General features: G+C 39.2%; 1 protein-coding gene across 1 annotated transcript in view; it reads left to right on the top strand.

Moving 5' to 3' along the window:
* The window catches only part of LOC117334602 (alkaline phosphatase-like), a 34,979-nt gene that overhangs the window by 9,130 nt on the left and 4,388 nt on the right, over window positions 1–21,461 (top strand). Inside the window, exons 6-9 of the mRNA XM_033894298.1 lie at window positions 913–1,015; window positions 1,457–1,597; window positions 7,214–7,405; window positions 7,824–7,952. Of these exons, the coding sequence (XP_033750189.1) occupies window positions 913–1,015; window positions 1,457–1,597; window positions 7,214–7,405; window positions 7,824–7,952 (565 nt within the window). The remainder of the gene's footprint in view (window positions 1–912; window positions 1,016–1,456; window positions 1,598–7,213; window positions 7,406–7,823; window positions 7,953–21,461) is intronic.

The following is a 21,461-nucleotide window of genomic DNA, read 5'->3' as shown; positions in this document are numbered from 1 at the left end:
ACTTAAGTAGTCATGGTTGAAACAAATGGTTGAAGATTGAATCAAATTTAGATATCGTAGGTTGGGGAACCATGGATGTTACTATCTAGAAATAGGAAATCAAATTCAGCTCCGTTGTAAGGTCCTTGCTAGGTTGTGAGTAATCATTTAGGTAAGATAATGATTTTGAAGAGACTGTAGTCTAATTGATTATGTGGTTCTGTTAATTCAAGATCTATAGAGTATATCCAATCGCTAAATTTATTATTAATCATAGATAGCACATTGACAATATACATGCACTTTTAGGTCAAATCGAAGGACTTTGAGGTCTCTGTTGCCAGCTCTGATAATATGATTAGCCTTGTAAAACAAAACCAAGTTGTCCGACCGAGATGTAGAGTTGGTTTCAATGGCTATGCCAATAGTGAATTGGAAGATCCAGTCACATTACTTGTTTAAACTGAATTCATCATATGAATACCATGAGAATGAAAACAATCATCGTCTTCGGTATTATGGTTGATCGATATCACCTTTAAAATGATAAAGATAAATTAAGCACTTCGCAGTACACAAAAGGCTTCATTTTTATTGCATACTTTTTCTATTACACTGTCCATATGTGAAACGTAACAAACTAGAAGGCAGAGTGAACGTTTTACTGAAGAATCAACACATTTAAATGCCTGCCTGATTGTGTTTTGGTAACTAAGTTTATTCCTCATTAAGTAGCATAATGGTGCAGCAGTGACGTGCACTTTAGTGCATAATTGGTGTCCATGGCAGTCATACACGCCACAACACCAACAGCTGCTTTGGTCATCAAATCAACTTAAATACTTTATCCTTCTAACCAAAGTCCATAAAAATACTTTGTGTATAATGAGGCAAAGCTTACATCAGATAAGTTATTTTATCAAACTCTACCAGGATTGGAAGAGGATCCAATCAGCCGAAGGACGGCGCCATTCCTATGTATGGAACAAGCAACAGTTCGACGCCATAGACCCCGCTACAACAGACTATCTCCTGGGTCAGTATATCCAATCCCGTCATTACGGCCAGAAGATTCCATACAAGGTCGCACTGCCAAAGATTTATAACTCGTTCAAGGATGAAATACCATGATGAAATAATTCAGATAGGATATCTGCGCTCACGTTTTTCATTTATCTTTCTCAAGACATGTTTGTAAGTTATAAATATTTGCTGTTTTGTATCTGGCTACTGATAGATCTGATTGGTTATGTACTGTTCATTGAGACGCATGAATAACCATGATGCTAGGTATACAGTCCCTTCTTGTATATAAAGATACAATTATATATACACGCGATAAGGAAATCGACCCAACAATTTATTGGAACTGTTCTAGAAAGTAATCTATAACTGAACTTCCTGCACCAACTCGTAAAGCATTTTGCTAGTACCCTAAACACAAATTACAACGTACTTTTACCATCCTAATTTTCAGGGTTGTTCGAGTCAAGCCACATGCAGTACAACTATCAGAGAGATTCGAGTCCTAACGGTGAACCCTCTCTAGCAGAGATGGTGTCGAAAGCCATCGGGATTCTGAGCCGCCATAACCGCGGATTCTTTCTTTTGGTCGAAGGTATTTTACCCAGAAAAACAATAAAATAATATTAATACATATAAGTGAAAATGTCATTATGACGTAATCATTACGACGTAGAATCAAATTTGGAACATTATATCACCAAACTTAATTAAAACTTTAGCAGCTTATATGAGTTACTAAGTAAGAGTATTATCACCTTTTATCGACCAATTACTTTTGTAATTAGGACAATCTCGATATTAACTCGCTTACAATAACCTGTAATATAGTTGTTTAAATTTGTCATATCACGGATTCCTGACGTCATATGCCATCTGATGTCAACAAAGAAAGGGATAGCGAAGATGAATGTAAGGCTATTCGGAGTTCACATCAGTTTGACAAAATTTTCTTTCTTGTGAACATTTTCAAATGCATCTTAGATAGGAAATTCGCATTGGATTTCCTTTAAAATGAGATTCATAAAAGGTTCGGGAAAATTATGAAAACAAATCCTGAGTATCAGACTTTTTTAAGCCGTTTTAAAAGATTTCCTTTAGGGTAGGCCACGACTGTATACACCCACCAATACTGGTCTACTAAACAGACTTCTGATAGAGTCTGGTCTATAAAGTGTCTAGGTATACACCAATACTGGTCTACTAAACAGACCCCTGATAGAGTCTGATCTATAAAGTGTCTAGGTATACACCAATACTGGCCTACTAAAAAGACCTCTGATAGAGTCGGATCTATAAAGTGTCTGAGTATACACTAATACTGGCCAACTAAACAGACTTCTGATAGAGTCTGATCTGTAAAGTGTCTGGGTATACACTAATACTGGCCAACTAAACAGACTTCTGATAGAGTCTGATCTATAAAGTGTCTATGTATACACCAATACTGGCCTACTAAACAGACTTCTGATAGAGTCTGATCTATAAAGTGTCTGGGTATACACTAATACTGACCTACTAAACAGACCTCTGATAGAGTCGGATCTATACTGGTCTACTAAAAAGACCTCTGATAGAGTCTGATCTATAAAGTGTCTGGGTATACACTAATACTGACCTACTAAACAGACCTCTGATAGAGTCGGATCTATACTGGTCTACTAAAAAGACCTCTGATAGAGTCTGATCTATAAAGTGTCTGGGTATACACTAATACTGACCTACTAAACAGACCTCTGATAGAGTCGGATCTATACTGGTCTACTAAAAAGACCTCTGATAGAGTCTGATCTATAAAGTGTCTAGGTATACACCAATACTGGCCTACTAAACAGACCTCTGATAGAGTCTTATCTATAAAGTATCTAGGTATATACTAATACTGGTCTACTAAACAGACTTCTGATAGAGTCTGATCTATAAAGTTTCTAGGTATACACCAATACTGGCCTACTAAACAGACTTCTGATAGAGTCTGATCTATACTGGCCTACTAAACAGACTTCTGATAGAGTCTGATCTATACTGGTCTACTAAAAAGACCTCTGATAGAGTCTGATCTATACTGGTCTACTAAAAAGACCTCTGATAGAGTCTGATCTATAAAGTGTCTGGGTATACACTAATACTGACCTACTAAACAGACCTCTGATAGAGTCGGATCTATACTGGTCTACTAAAAAGACCTCTGATAGAGTCTGATCTATAAAGTGTCTGGGTATACACTAATACTGACCTACTAAACAGACCTCTGATAGAGTCGGATCTATACTGGTCTACTAAAAAGACCTCTGATAGAGTCTGATCTATAAAGTGTCTAGGTATATACCAATACTGGTCTACTAAACAGACCTCTGATAGAGTCTGGTCTATACTGGCCTACTAAACAGACTTCTGATAGAGTCTGATCTATAAAGTGTCTAGGTATACACTAATACTGACCTACTAAACAGACCTCTGATAGAGTCGGATCTATACTGGTCTACTAAAAAGACCTCTGATAGAGTCTGATCTATAAAGTGTCTAGGTATACACCAATACTGGCCTACTAAACAGACTTCTGATAGAGTCTGATCTATAAAGTTTCTAGGTATACACCAATACTGGCCTACTAAACAGACTTCTGATAGAGTCTGATCTATACTGGCCTACTAAACAGACTTCTGATAGAGTCTGATCTATAAAGTGTCTAGGTATACACCAATATTAGCCTACTAAACAGACTTCTGATAGAGTCTGATCTATAAAGTATCTAGGTATACACCAATACTGGCCTACTAAACAGACTTCTGATAGAGTCTGATCTATAAAGTATCTAGGTATACACCAATACTGGTCTACTAAACAGACTTCTGATAGAGTCTGATCTATAAAGTATCTAGGTATACACCAATACTGGCCTACTAAACAGACTTCTGATAGAGTCTGATCTATACTGGTCTACTAAACAGACTTCTGATAGAGTCTGATCTATAAAGTATCTAGGTATACACCAATACTGGTCTACTAAACAGACTTCTGATAGAGTCTGATCTATAAAGTGTCTAGGTATACACCAATATTAGCCTACTAAACAGACTTCTGATAGAGTCTGATCTATAAAGTGTCTAGGTATACACCAATATTAGCCTACTAAACAGACTTCTGATAGAGTCTGATCTATAAAGTGTCTAGGTATACACCAATATTAGCCTACTAAACAGACTTCTGATAGAGTCTGATCTATAAAGTGTCTAGGTATACACCAATATTAGCCTACTAAACAGACTTCTGATAGAGTCTGATCTATACTGGTCTACTAAACAGACCTCTGATAGAGTCTGATCTATAAAGTGTCTGGGTATACACTAATACTGGCCTACTAAACAGACTTCTGATAGAGTCTGGTCTATACTGGCCTACTAAACAGACCCCTGATAGAGTCTGGTCTATAAAGTGTCTGGGTATACACCAATACTGGTCTACTAAACAGACCTCTGATAGAGTCTGATCTATACTGGCCTACTAAACAGACCTCTGATAGAGTCTGATCTATAAAGTGTCTGGGTATACACCAATACTGGCCTACTAAACAGACTTCTGATAGAGTCTGGTCTATACTGGCCTACTAAACAGACTTCTGATAGAGACTGGTCTATAAAGTGTCTGGGTATACACCAATACTGGCCTACTAAACAGACTTCTGATAGAGTCTGATCTATACTGGCCTACTAAACAGACTTCTGATAGAGTCTGATCTATAAAGTGTCTGGGTATACACTAATACTGGCCTACTAAACAGACCTCTGATAGAGTCTGATCTATAAAGTGTCTAGGTATACACCAATACTGGCCTACTAAACAGACTTCTGATAGAGTCTGGTGTATAAAGTGTCTAGGTACACACCAATACTGGTCTACTAAACAGACTTCTGATAGAGACTGATCTATAAAGTGTCTGGGTATACACCAATACTGGCCTACTAAACAGACTTCTGATAGAGTCTGATCTATACTGGCCTACTAAACAGACTTCTGATAGAGTCTGATCTATAAAGTGTCTAGGTATACACCAATATTAGCCTACTAAACAGACTTCTGATAGAGTCTGGTGTATAAAGTGTCTAGGTATACACCAATACTGGTCTACTAAACAGACTTCTGATAGAGTCTGGTCTATAAAGTGTCTAGGTATACACTAATACTGGTCTACTAAACAGACTTCTGATAGAGTCTGATCTATAAAGTGTCTAGGTATACACCAATACTGGCCTACTAAACAGACTTCTGATAGAGTCTGGTCTATAAAGTGTCTAGGTATACACCAATATTAGCCTACTAAACAGACTTCTGATAGAGTCTGGTCTATAAAGTGTCTAGGTATACACTAATACTGGCCTACTAAACAGACCCCTGATAGAGTCTGGTCTATAAAGTGTCTAGGTATACACCAATACTGGTCTACTAAACAGACCTCTGATAGAGTCTGGTCTATAAAGTGTCTAGGTATACACCAATACTGGTCTACTAAACAGACCTCTGATAGAGTCTGATCTATAAAGTGTCTAGGTATACACCAATACTGGTCTACTAAACAGACCTCTGATAGAGTCTGGTCTATAAAGTGTCTAGGTATACACCAATATTAGCCTACTAAACAGACTTCTGATAGAGTCTGATCTATACTGGCCTACTAAACAGACCCCTGATAGAGTCTGATCTATAAAGTGTCTGGGTATACACCAATACTGGCCTACTAAACAGACTTCTGATAGAGTCTGATCTATACTGGCCTACTAAACAGACCCCTGATAGAGTCTGATCTATAAAGTGTCTAGGTATACACCAATACTGGCCTACTAAACAGACCCCTGATAGAGTCTGATCTATAAAGTGTCTAGGTATACACTAATACTGGCCTACTAAACAGACTTCTGATAGAGTCTGGTGTATAAAGTATCTAGGTATACACCAATACTGGCCTACTAAACAGACCTCTGATAGAGTCTGATCTATAAAGTGTCTGGGTATACACCAATACTGGCCTACTAAACAGACTTCTGATAGAGTCTGATCTATACTGGCCTACTAAACAGACCCCTGATAGAGTCTGATCTATAAGGTGTCTAGGTATACACCAATACTGGCCTACTAAACAGACCCCTGATAGAGTCTGATCTATAAAGTGTCTAGGTATACACTAATACTGGCCTACTAAACAGACTTCTGATAGAGTCTGGTGTATAAAGTATCTAGGTATACACCAATACTGGCCTACTAAACAGACCTCTGATAGAGTCTGATCTATAAAGTGTCTGGGTATACACCAATACTGGCCTACTAAACAGACAGATACTCGAATGGTATGATAAAGCTCGTATTCAAAATGAAATATGGTCTGTTATTATTTGTGCGTCCATGCGTTTAAAACACTATATGTAAAAACATGCCAGGCCATCACCTTTTCCCTTTCACATCCATCTCGTCGTCTCAGTGAAGGCTGATAGCTGTAGACTTTAATCAGATGTCGATATTCAGAGCACATCTGAGCTTTCTAACCTCAGTGCACATCCTAACCTTTGTATCACTTATCGGCCCCCTTTCTTACATTATTTCTGTACAGGTAAACGCCCCCATTCGATCTACCTGTACCGTCAAAGTTAATGAATTTCAGCGCCCTTGAAGCGTGTTAATGCAGCTCTCGTGTGAAAACACTATTACATATAGTTTATATATATATACACTACCATATATAAAACATGGACAATGGTTAATAAGCCAATAATTCATGAAATGCAATATATATTCGCTTGACATAGGCAGATCTTTTAGACATAGAAATATATATATATATAAAAAATCTAATTTTAGGTTGATTAATCTGGTTCATCCGATGTCAACTCCTCAGTTTTCATTTTCAGAATGAACATAGCATGACCTTATTTTCCCATTTTTACATTACATAGCGGGTTTTCACGATGAATATCTTTTGATGTCTATGCTTATACTTTCCTAAGTTACCGTCATTTTTCAAGTTCGTTCGTGTTATTATGGATCCACAAGCACCCTAACAATGTTATCGGATCAATATTATTTATAATCACGGACACATTGCTGAATATCCTTGTTAATGAACGTTTATCTGTGCCTCGTTTTCGATCATAATGTACATTTAAAATAAAGTTGAAGATGAGGAATTATCAAAGTTACAGAGTAACAAGCTTATCTTCAGGTGCCCGAATCGACCATGCGCACCATGACGGCCTCGCCAATATCGCACTCGACGAGACTATTGAACTGGAGTCCGCCGTCCGTGAAGCCGTCCGCCTGACGGACGAGGCCGACACACTGATCATTACAACAGCAGACCACTCGCACGTTTTTACTATGGGTGGATACCCAAAACGAGGCAACGATATATTGGGTAAGGAATAATAATGATCATCATTGTGAAGTACCACGAACCACAATGCAAACGAAATAGTTCATGAATGATTTAATGAAGACCTTTCTTCAATCAGGATAAAAAAGTCATTGATATATTCAGTACAGACTTAATTTGCCGTAATATCGATGAGTTAGAAGACCCTAACAAATCTAATTTTCTCTTCACCTAACCCAACAACTAAATACTGACACTACCACAGATATACACAATGCACAAATTCCCTTATAATCATTTTCGAAGATAAAAATAAAGTTTTCAAAATCCGTTGACAATTTAAATTCTTGAATGAATTATTACAATGATAATACGCTGTACAATTTCCATGAAAAGTATTCTGTTTTGTCTTCTTTTTTTTCTGGGCCTCCATAACAAAGAAAAATACCGCCTTTTCCAGGTTATTCAGACCCTGTAGCTGACGAGGTGCCTCTGGACGGGATTCCATACGCCACTCTAGCATACAGTAACGGGCCCGGATATAGATGGGGCAACCGCAGTGAGTTCAACAACTCTCAGGCAGACACACGTAAGTATGGGGCAACCACAGTGAGTTCATTAACTCTCAGGCAGACACACGTAAGTATGGGGCAACCGCAGTGAGTTCAACAACTCTCAGGCAGACACACGTAAGTATGGGGCAACCACAGTGATTTCGTTAACTCTCAGGCAGACACACGTAAGTATGGGGCGATCGTTGTAAGTTCAACAACTCTCAGGCAGACACGTAAGTATGGGGCGATCGTAGTGAGTTCAACAACTCTCAGGCAGACACGCGTAAGTAAGGGGCGATCGTAGTGAGTTCAACAACTCTCAGGAAGACACACATAAGTATGGGGCGATCGTAGTGAGTTCATCACCTCTCAGGCAGACACACGTAAGTATGGGGCGATCGTAGTGAGTTCATCACCTCTCAGGCAGACACACGTAAGTATGGGGCGATCGTAGTGAGTTCAACAACTCTCAGGCAGACACACATAAGTATGGGGCGATCGTAGTGAGTTCATCAACTCTCAGGCAGATACACGTAAGTATGGGGCGATCGTTGTGAGTTCATCACCTCCCAGGCAGACACACATACGTATGGGGCGATCGTAGTGAGTTCAACAACTCTCAGGCAGACACATGTAAGTATGGGGCGATCGTAGTGAGTTCATCACCTCTCAGGCAGACACACATAAGTATGGGGCGATCGTAGTGAGTGCAACAACTCTCAGGCAGACACACGTAAAAGCGTCACGAGATTTTTTGTTTAAGTCTGACAATAAGTTTTTACTGTTATGTGTCAATATTTATAAGTATTATAATTTAATATAGCCTAGCTGCTACTGCCCAAGATAACTCCAGGTCAGTATTGAATTCGAGACTTGCTTTGTTTATGTAGTATACAAGTGTAATAAGATTATTTGAAAAATAGAAATACTTGGTATCAATTTTGAAAAATCCGTCCTAAAAATGTATTTTGCATCATACAATTACACACTTTGTAAAAGGTCGATACATGATTTTATCAATCTACGAAGAATATTAACTGAGGACGAAGTCTGAGGCTGATATTTTTGAAGGGTTATTAAACCATGTTTTGACCGAAATCAAAAGGCTATGAAAGTTTTATTTTGAAATGACTGTTTGGGTTTTTTTTAATCAATTAATGTAATTAACACTTGAACATGTAATGAGTGAAACTGTTCTGTGAAGCATTTTATTGTTTAATAATTTAATAACTTATCAGCCTTCAGAGTAATTGCTGGTCATGTTTCAATAACACTCACGATATTTGACACTTTCGGACAATACCAAAGCGAAGTACATATGATCATGATTAATCTATTTTTAGAAACACTCAATTAACCGGTATTTCTTACTAGTTTTTAATGCACGGCCAGTGAAAAATAGCATTTCAATATGATACCAATTGCCTTTTGTGAGAAAAGCGGATTATGTAAAAACCCAATAGATCGATATGCATAAATTCAATACCATGAGATGAACATTTTATGAAATTATTTAGTTAATAAACTGAAAATTCCTGATTTTCTATCATACATTCTGTTCTATCTGAAGTTATAGATCAGGCATTAGCTCAGAGGAGACATTTTCAAGAATTATATAGATCATAAGAATTATCTCTGATTTGGACACGTACCAACTATTACGTAAACGAGAAGCATAATCGTGTAAAATCTATTTCAGAATCACCTCATACAAAAGCATTCTGATTAAGATTTATGTCGTTTCAACTTTCCATTGTGTTTAATGCGTTTCATGTATCAGTGTAGCCGGAAGGGGTGGTCGATTATCTCCCCTGTCATCAGACACAGATTGATGGCAATCGGATAACCTCGGGCCTTTCCGGCGAGCAGTCTTTCCTTGCTTGCCGGAAAGGCCCGATGTTATCCGATTCGGATTGATGGATGCGTTGCTAATGACGCGAGATTGTTGTCAAGGGATCCCATATATCTGATTCACAATTCTTAGGCATTGGTGTAAACGTTATTTACCGACAAACATATCCTGATGGAATATTTTATGTCGGCTAATTGGTAACCTCGTTATAGCTATTAAAATATTTTATTGAATATCGCGGAGAGATAGAAACAAATACATCAATAACACGAGTAGAAGTAATGTAGATCACATTCTTTGAATGCTTAACGACTTTTTAAGTGAATTCCTCGCTCACGATTCTCTGAAGAGCCATTTACTAAACTTGCATAAGTGCAGTCCGGGCTAATCCAATATTGAAGGAGATATCTTCGACATGTAATTAAGTTTGATATTGTTTGTCTCATTAATACGAGATAAACGGCAGTAAAACAATATTACCGGCAACATACGAATTCACTTCCATCAATCGCCCCCTCTTCTACGTCTGTATGAATCCGTCGGCGTTGATGTACGGGCGTCCTTCGCCGATCGACAGTTAAACAGTCGCGACAACGTCATGAATTCTGGCTAAAACGACACTAAATACTGTTTATAGACAAGTCTTCAGACATAATTCATTCTGGACCCTACGATAAGATATCTTTGGTGGTTACAATAATGATCACTTCATGTGAAAATATTCAGCGCACATATTGAATTTTTAGAAACAAAATATATATTAGATTTAAATTAATATAAAAAAAAAATACAAGTTATAGACATCTCACCATCTAGACAGATTTATCTGTAGGTCAGAGGAATTTATCAACATTTCACGATGTAGACCGACTAACCTCAAGGTCAGGGAAAATTATTCACATTTAGCTTGTAATATGGCTGGAGTGTTTGCTTAATTGTTATAGGCCAATTTCCTGTTTTCCTCACAAGTACCTGGTGAGTAGACCTGTTCGTGCTAAAAATAGCTCAGATAGGAAATTCCCAAGGTATTGCCGACCTGTTCGTGTTAATTATAGCACCAACAGGTCGGCAATCTCCGTCTCCAATCACGTAACGTGTTAGTTTGGACAATAACCAATCAGAATGCTGGAAGCATACGATTGTGCGGCCTCACTTTGTTTACAATATGACAGAAGATATACTCATAGAACGTTTTGCTGCAATAAACGAAGAGGAATTACAAGATATTTTGATGAAAAAAGACTTGTTGAATACCCGGAAAAATACTCATGTGAAAAAAAAAATATTTCGGCCATATTCAAGTTCCAATTAATGGTCGGTCTGCATGCCGACCTTGGAAACTTTTGTCAATATCATTTGGATCGAGCCTTCAGAATATTTTTTTCATTCATTTTAGTTGACCATATTACAAACCAGTAATTGCCTTTTGTGCTCGGTGTACACGATACTATACGGACCTGGTCAAGCTATTGAATACATTCTTGAGCAGGTCCGTTAAGTCTCGTGTACACTTCCTCAAAAGTCAATAATTGTATTCTGAAGACTGACTAACCTCTATATCAGGGGAAGTTATAGACATCTCACTGTAGACTGACTAACCTCTATATCAGGGGAAGTTATAGACAGCTCACTATGTAGACTGGCTAACCTCTATATCAGGGGGAGTTATAGACATATCACTGTAGACTGACTAACCTCTATATCAGGGGAAGTTATAGACATCTCACTATGTAGACTGGCTAACCTCTATATCAGGGGAAGTTATAGACATATCACTATGTAGACTGACTAACCTCTATATCAGGGGAAGTTATAGACATATCACTATGTAGACTGACTAACCTCTATATCAGGGGAAGTTATAGACATCTCACTGTAGACTGACTAACCTCTATATCAGGGGAAGTTATAGACATCTCACTGTAGACTGACTAACCTCTACATCAGGGGGAGTTATAGACATCTCACTGTAGACTGATTAACCTCTATATCAGGGGAAGTTATAGACATCTCACTGTAGACTGACTAACCTCTATATCAGGGGAAGTTATATACATCTCACTGTAGACTGACTAACCTCTATATCAGGGGAAGTTATAGACATCTCACTGTAGACTGACTAACTTCTATATCAGGGGGAGTTATAGACATCTCATTGTAGACTGACTAACCTCTATATCAGGGGAAGTTATAGACATCTCACTGTAGACTGACTAACCTCTATATCAGGGGAAGTTATAGACATCTCACTGTAGACTGACTAACCTCTATATCAGGGGGAGTTATAGACATCTCACTGTAGACTGACTAACCTCTATATCAGGGGAGGTTATAGACATCTCACTGTAGACTGAGAAACCTCTATATCAGGGGGAGTTATAGACATCTCACTGTAGACTGACTAACCTCTATATCAGGGGAAGTTATAGACATCTCACTGTAGACTGGCTAACCTCTATATCAGGGGAGGTTATAGACATATCACTGTAGACTGACTAACCTCTATATCAGGGGAAGTTATAGACATCTCACTGTAGACTGACTAACCTCTATATCAGGGGAAGTTATAGACATCTCACTGTAGACTGGCTAACCTCTATATCAGGGGAGGTTATAGACATCATACCATGTAGACTGACTAACCTCTATATCAGGGGAAGTTATAGACATCTCACTGTAGACTGACTAACCTCTATATCAGGGGGAGTTATAGACATATCACTGTAGACTGACTAACCTCTATATCAGGGGAAGTTATAGACATCTCACTGTAGACTGACTAACCTCTATATCAGGGGAAGTTATAGACATCTCACTGTAGACTGACTAACCTCTATATCAGGGGAAGTTATAGACATCTCACTGTAGAGTGACTAACCTCTATATCAGGGGAAGTTATAAACATCTCACTGTAGACTGGCTAACCTCTATATCAGGGGAGGTTATAGACATATCACTGTAGACTGACTAACCTCTATATCAGGGGAAGTTATAGACATCTCACTGTAGACTGACTAACCTCTATATCAGGGGAAGTTATAGACATCATACCATGTAGACTGACTAACCTCTATATCAGGGGAAGTTATAGACATCATACCATGTAGACTGACTAACCTCTATATCAGGGGAAGTTATAGACATCATACCATGTAGACTGACTAACCTCTATATCAGGGGAAGTTATAGACATCTCACTGTAGACTGACTAACCTCTATATCAGGGGAAGTTATAGACATCTCACTGTAGACTGACTAACCTCTATATCAGGGGAGGTTATAGACATCTCACTGTAGACTGACTAACCTCTATATCAGGGGAAGTTATAGACATCTCACTGTAGACTGTCTAACCTCTATATCAGGGGAAGTTATAGACATCTCACTGTAGACTGGCTAACCTCTATATCAGGTGAAGTTATAGACATCTCACTGTAGACGGACTAACCTCTATATCAGGGGAGGTTATAGACATCTCACTGTAGACTGACTAACCTCTATATCAGGGGAAGTTATAGACATCTCACTGTAGACGGACTAACCTCTATATCAGGGGAGTTTATAGACATCTCACTGTAGACTGACTAACCTCTATATCAGGGGAAGTTATAGACATCTCACTGTAGACTGACTAACCTCTATATCAGGGGAGGTTATAGACATCTCACTGTAGACTGACTAACCTCTATATCAGGGGAAGTTATAGACATCTCACTGTAGACGGACTAACCTCTATATCAGGGGAGGTTATAGACATCTCACTGTAGACTGACTAACCTCTATATCAGGGGAAGTTATAGACATCTCACTGTAGACTGACTAACCTCTATATCAGGGGAAGTTATAGACATCTCACTATGTTGACTGACTAACCTCTATATCAGGGGAAGTTATAGACATCTCACTGTAGACTGACTAACCTCTATATCAGGGGAAGTTATAGACATCTCATTGTAGACTGACTAACCTCTATATCAGGGGAAGTTATAGACATCTCACTGTAGACTGACTAACCTCTATATCAGGGGAAGTTATAGACATCTCATTGTAGACTGACTAACCTCTATATCAGGGGAAGTTATAGACATCTCACTGTAGACTGACTAACCTCTATATCAGGGGAATTATAGACATCTCACTGTAGACTGACTAACCTCTATATCAGGGGAAGTTATAGACATCTCACTGTAGACTGTCTAACCTCTATATCAGGGGGAGTTATAGACATCTCACTGTAGACTGACTAACCTCTATATCAGGGGAAGTTATAGACATCTCACTGTAGACTGACTAACCTCTATATCAGGGGAAGTTATAGACATCATACCATGTAGACTGACTAACCTCTTTATCAGGGGAAGTTATAGACATCTCACTGTAGACTGACTAACCTCTATATCAGGGGAAGTTATAGACATCTCACTGTAGACGGACTAACCTCTATATCAGGGGAGGTTATAGACATCTCACTGTAGACTGACTAACCTCTATATCAGGGGAAGTTATAGACATCTCACTGTAGACTGACTAACCTCTATATCAGGGGAAGTTATGGACATCTCACTATGTTGACTGACTAACCTCTATATCAGGGGAAGTTATAGACATCTCACTGTAGACTGACTAACCTCTATATCAGGGGAAGTTATAGACATCTCATTGTAGACTGACTAACCTCTATATCAGGGGAAGTTATAGACATCTCATTGTAGACTGACTAACCTCTATATCAGGGGAAGTTATAGACATCTCACTGTAGACTGACTAACCTCTATATCAGGGGAATTATAGACATCTCACTGTAGACTGACTAACCTCTATATCAGGGGAAGTTATAGACATCTCACTGTAGACTGACTAACCTCTATATCAGGGGGAGTTATAGACATCTCACTGTAGACTGACTAACCTCTATATCAGGGGAAGTTATAGACATCTCACTGTAGACTGACTAACCTCTATATCAGGGGAAGTTATAGACATCATACCATGTAGACTGACTAACCTCTTTATCAGGGGAAGTTATAGACATCTCACTGTAGACTGACTAACCTCTATATCAGGGGAATTATAGACATCTCACTGTAGACTGACTAACCTCTATATCAGGGGAAGTTATAGACATCTCACTGTAGACTGACTAACCTCTATATCAGGGGGAGTTATAGACATCTCACTGTAGACTGACTAACCTCTATATCAGGGGAAGTTATAGACATCTCACTGTAGACTGACTAACCTCTATATCAGGGGAAGTTATAGACATCTCACTGTAGACGGACTAACCTCTATATCAGGGGAGGTTATAGACATCTCACTGTAGACTGACTAACCTCTATATCAGGGGAAGTTATAGACATCTCACTGTAGACTGACTAACCTCTATATCAGGGGAAGTTATAGACATCTCACTATGTTGACTGACTAACCTCTATATCAGGGGAAGTTATAGACATCTCACTATGTTGACTGACTAACCTCTATACCAGGGGAAGTTATAGACATCTCACTGTAGACTGACTAACCTCTATATCAGGGGAAGTTATAGACATCTCACTGTAGACGGACTAACCTCTATATCAGGGGAGGTTATAGACATCTCACTGTAGACTGACTAACCTCTATATCAGGGGAAGTTATAGACATCTCACTGTAGACTGACTAACCTCTTTATCAGGGGAAGTTATAGACACTGTATACTGACTAACCTCTATATCAGGGGAAGTTATAGACATCTCACTGTAGACTGACTAACCTCTATATCAGGGGAAGTTATAGACATCTCACCATGTAGACTGACTAACCTCTATATCAGGGGAAGTTATAGACATCTCACTGTAGACTGACTAACCTCTATATCAGGGGAGGTTATAGACATCTCACTGTAGACTGACTAACCTCTATATCAGGGGAAGTTATAGACATCTCACTGTAGACTGACTAACCTCTATATCAGGGGGAGTTATAGACATCTCACTGTAGACTGACTAACCTCTATATCAGGGGAAGTTATAGACATCTCACTGTAGACTGGCTAACCTCTATATCAGGGGAAGTTATAGACATCTCACTGTAGACTGACTAACCTCTATATCAGGGGAAGTTATAGACATATCACTGTAGACTGACTAACCTCTATATCAGGGGAAGTTATAGACATCTCACTGTAGACTGACTAACTTCTATATCAGGGGGAGTTATAGACATCTCACTGTAGACTGACTAACCTCTATATCAGGGGGAGTTATAGACATCTCACTGTAGACTGACTAACCTCTATATCAGGGGAAGTTATAGACATCTCACTGTAGACTGACTAACCTCTATATCAGGGGGAGTTATAGACATCTCACTGTAGACTGACTAACCTGTATATCAGGGGGAGTTATAGACATCTCACCATGTAGACTGACTAACCTCTATATCAGGGGAAGTTATAGACATCTCACTATGTAGACTGACTAACCTCTATATCAGGAGAAGTTATAGACATCTCACTGTAGACTGACTAACCTCTATATCAGGGGGAGTTATAGACATCTCACTATGTAGACTGACTAACCTCTATATCAGGGGAAGTTATAGACATCTCACTGTAGACTGACTAACCTCTATATCAGGGGAAGTTATAGACATCTCACTGTAGACTGACTAACCTCTATATCAGGGGAATTATAGACATCTCACTGTAGACTGACTAACCTCTATATCAGGGGAAGTTATAGACATCTCACTGTAGACTGACTAACCTCTATATCAGGGGAAGTTTTAGACATCTCACTGTAGACTGACTAACCTCTATATCAGGGGAAGTTATAGACATCTCACTGTAGACTGACTAACCTCTATATCAGGGGGAGTTATAGACATCTCACTGTAGACTGACTAACCTCTATATCAGGGGAAGTTATATACATCTCACTGTAGACTGACTAACCTCTATATCAGGGGAAGTTATAGACATCTCACTGTAGACTGACTAACCTCTATATCAGGGGAGTTATAGACAGCTCACTATGTAGACTGACTAACCTCTATATCAGGGGAAGTTATAGACATCTCACTGTAGACTGACTAACCTCTATATCAGGGGAAGTTATAGACATCTCACTGTAGACTGACTAACCTCTATATCAGGGGAGGTTATATACATCTCACTGTAGACTGACTAACCTCTATATCAGGGGAAGTTATAGACATCTCACTGTAGACGGACTAACCTCTATATCAGGGGAGGTTATAGACATCTCACTGTAGACTGACTAACCTCTATATCAGGGAAAGTTATAGACATCTCACTGTAGACTGACTAACCTCTATATCAGGGGAAGTTATAGACATCTCACTATGTAGACTGACTAACCTCTATATCAGGGGAAGTTATAGACATCTCACTGTAGACTGACTAACCTCTATATCAGGGGAAGTTATAGACATCTCACTGTAGACTGACTAACCTCTATATCAGGGGAAGTTATAGACATCTCACTGTAGACTGACTAACCTCTATATCAGGGGAAGTTATAGACATCTCACTGTAGACGGACTAACCTCTATATCAGGGGAGGTTATAGACATCTCACTGTAGACTGACTAACCTCTATATCAGGGGAAGTTATAGACATCTCACTATGTTGACTGACTAACCTCTATACCAGGGGAAGTTATAGACATCTCACTGTAGACTGACTAACCTCTATATCAGGGGAAGTTATAGACATCTCACTGTAGACGGACTAACCTCTATATCAGGGGAAGTTATAGACATCTCACTATGTTGACTGACTAACCTCTATACCAGGGGAAGTTATAGACATCTCACTGTAGACTGACTAACCTCTATATCAGGGGAAGTTATAGACATCTCACTGTAGACGGACTAACCTCTATATCAGGGGAGGTTATAGACATCTCACTGTAGACTGACTAACCTCTATATCAGGGGAAGTTATAGACATCTCACTGTAGACTGACTAACCTCTATATCAGGGGAAGTTATAGACACTGTAGACTGACTAACCTCTATATCAGGGGAAGTTATAGACATCTCACTGTAGACTGACTAACCTCTATATCAGGGGAAGTTATAGACATCTCACCATGTAGACTGACTAACCTCTATATCAGGGGAAGTTATAGACATCTCACTGTAGACTGACTAACCTCTATATCAGGGGAGGTTATAGACATCTCACTGTAGACTGACTAACCTCTATATCAGGGGAAGTTATAGACATCTCACTGTAGACTGACTAACCTCTATATCAGGGGGAGTTATAGACATCTCACTGTAGACTGACTAACCTCTATATCAGGGGAAGTTATAGACATCTCACTGTAGACTGGCTAACCTCTATATCAGGGGAAGTTATAGACATCTCACTGTAGACTGACTAACCTCTATATCAGGGGAAGTTATAGACATCTCACTGTAGACTGACTAACCTCTATATCAGGGGAGGTTATAGACATATCACTGTAGACTGACTAACCTCTATATCAGGGGAAGTTATAGACATCTCACTGTAGACTGACTAACTTCTATATCAGGGGGAGTTATAGACATCTCACTGTAGACTGACTAACCTCTATATCAGGGGGAGTTATAGACATCTCACTGTAGACTGACTAACCTCTATATCAGGGGAAGTTATAGACATCTCACTGTAGACTGACTAACCTCTATATCAGGGGGAGTTATAGACATCTCACTGTAGACTGACTAACCTCTATATCAGGGGGAGTTATAGACATCTCACCATGTAGACTGACTAACCTCTATATCAGGGGAAGTTATAGACATCTCACTATGTAGACTGACTAACCTCTATATCAGGGGAAGTTATAGACATCTCACTGTAGACTGACTAACCTCTATATCAGGGGGAGTTATAGACATCTCACTATGTAGACTGACTAACCTCTATATCAGGGGAAGTTATAGACATCTCACTGTAGACTGACTAACCTCTATATCAGGGGAAGTTATAGACATCTCACTGTAGACTGACTAACCTCTATATCAGGGGAATTATAGACATCTCACTGTAGACTGACTAACCTCTATATCAGGGGAAGTTATAGACATCTCACTGTAGACTGACTAACCTCTATATCAGGGGAAGTTATAGACATCTCACTGTAGACTGACTAACCTCTATATCAGGGGAAGTTATAGACATCTCACTGTAGACTGACTAACCTCTATATCAGGGGGAGTTATAGACATCTCACTGTAGACTGACTAACCTCTATATCAGGGGAAGTTATAGACATCTCACTGTAGACTGACTAACCTCTATATCAGGGGAAGTTATAGACATCTCACTGTAGACTGACTAACTTCTATATCAGGGGGAGTTATAGACATCTCACTGTAGACTGACTAACCTCTATATCAGGGGAAGTTATATACATCTCACTGTAGACTGACTAACCTCTATATCAGGGGAAGTTATAGACATCTCACTGTAGACTGACTAACCTCTATATCAGGGGGAGTTATAGACATCTCACTGTAGACTGACTAACCTCTATATCAGGGGAAGTTATAGACATCTCACTGTAGACTGACTAACCCCTATATCAGGGGGAGTTATAGACATATCACTGTAGAGTGACTAACCTCTATATCAGGGGAGGTTATAGACATCTCACTGTAGACTGACTAACCTTTATATCAGGGGAATTATAGACATCTCACTATGTAGACTGACTAACCTCTATATCAGGGGAAGTTATAGACATCTCACTGTAGACTGACTAACCTCTATATCAGGGGAAGTTATAGACATCTCACTGTAGACTGACTAACCTCTATATCAGGGGAAGTTATAGACATCTCACTGTAGACTGACTAACCTCTATATCAGGGGAAGTTATAGACATCTCACTGTAGACGGACTAACCTCTATATCAGGGGAGGTTATAGACATCTCACTGTAGACTGACTAACCTCTATATCAGGGGAAGTTATAGACATCTCACTATGTTGACTGACTAACCTCTATACCAGGGGAAGTTATAGACATCTCACTGTAGACTGACTAACCTCTATATCAGGGGAAGTTATAGACATCTCACTGTAGACGGACTAACCTCTATATCAGGGGAAGTTATAGACATCTCACTATGTTGACTGACTAACCTCTATACCAGGGGAAGTTATAGACATCTCACTGTAGACTGACTAACCTCTATATCAGGGGAAGTTATAGACATCTCACTGTAGACGGACTAACCTCTATATCAGGGGAGGTTATAGACATCTCACTGTAGACTGACTAACCTCTATATCAGGGGAAGTTATAGACATCTCACTGTAGACTGACTAACCTCTATATCAGGGGAAGTTATAGACACTGTAGACTGACTAACCTCTATATCAGGGGAAGTTATAGACATCTCACTGTAGACTGACTAACCTCTATATCAGGGGAAGTTATAGACATCTCACCATGTAGACTGACTAACCTCTATATCAGGGGAAGTTATAGACATCTCACTGTAGACTGACTAACCTCTATATCAGGGGAGGTTATAGACATCTCACTGTAGACTGACTAACCTCTATATCAGGGGAAGTTATAGACATCTCACTGTAGACTGACTAACCTCTATATCAGGGGGAGTTATAGACATCTCACTGTAGACTGACTAACCTCTATATCAGGGGAAGTTATAGACATCTCACTGTAGACTGGCTAACCTCTATATCAGGGGAAGTTATAGACATCTCACTGTAGACTGACTAACCTCTATATCAGGGGAAGTTATAGACATCTCACTGTAGACTGACTAACCTCTATATCAGGGGAGGTTATAGACATATCACTGTAGACTGACTAACCTCTATATCAGGGGAAGTTATAGACATCTCACTGTAGACTGACTAACTTCTATATCAGGGGGAGTTATAGACATCTCACTGTAGACTGACTAACCTCTATATCAGGGGGAGTTATAGACATCTCACTGTAGACTGACTAACCTCTATATCAGGGGAAGTTATAGACATCTCACTGTAGACTGACTAACCTCTATATCAGGGGGAGTTATAGACATCTCACTGTAGACTGACTAACCTCTATATCAGGGGGAGTTATAGACATCTCACCATGTAGACTGACTAACCTCTATATCAGGGGAAGTTATAGACATCTCACTATGTAGACTGACTAACCTCTATATCAGGGGAAGTTATAGACATCTCACTGTAGACTGACTAACCTCTATATCAGGGGGAGTTATAGACATCTCACTATGTAGACTGACTAACCTCTATATCAGGGGAAGTTATAGACATCTCACTGTAGACTGACTAACCTCTATATCAGGGGAAGTTATAGACATCTCACTGTAGACTGACTAACCTCTATATCAGGGGAATTATAGACATCTCACTGTAGACTGACTAACCTCTATATCAGGGGAAGTTATAGACATCTCACTGTAGACTGACTAACCTCTATATCAGGGGAAGTTATAGACATCTCACTGTAGACTGACTAACCTCTATATCAGGGGAAGTTATAGACATCTCACTGTAGACTGACTAACCTCTATATCAGGGGGAGTTATAGACATCTCACTGTAGACTGACTAACCTCTATATCAGGGGAAGTTATAGACATCTCACTGTAGACTGACTAACCTCTATATCAGGGGAAGTTATAGACATCTCACTGTAGAC

Source organism: Pecten maximus, chromosome 9 (genome assembly GCF_902652985.1).
Source record: "Pecten maximus chromosome 9, xPecMax1.1, whole genome shotgun sequence".
In the NCBI taxonomy this organism is placed as follows: Eukaryota; Metazoa; Mollusca; class Bivalvia; order Pectinida; family Pectinidae; genus Pecten; species Pecten maximus.
Note: the sequence above shows the minus strand (reverse complement) of the source record. Positions and strands in the feature narration are given on the sequence as shown.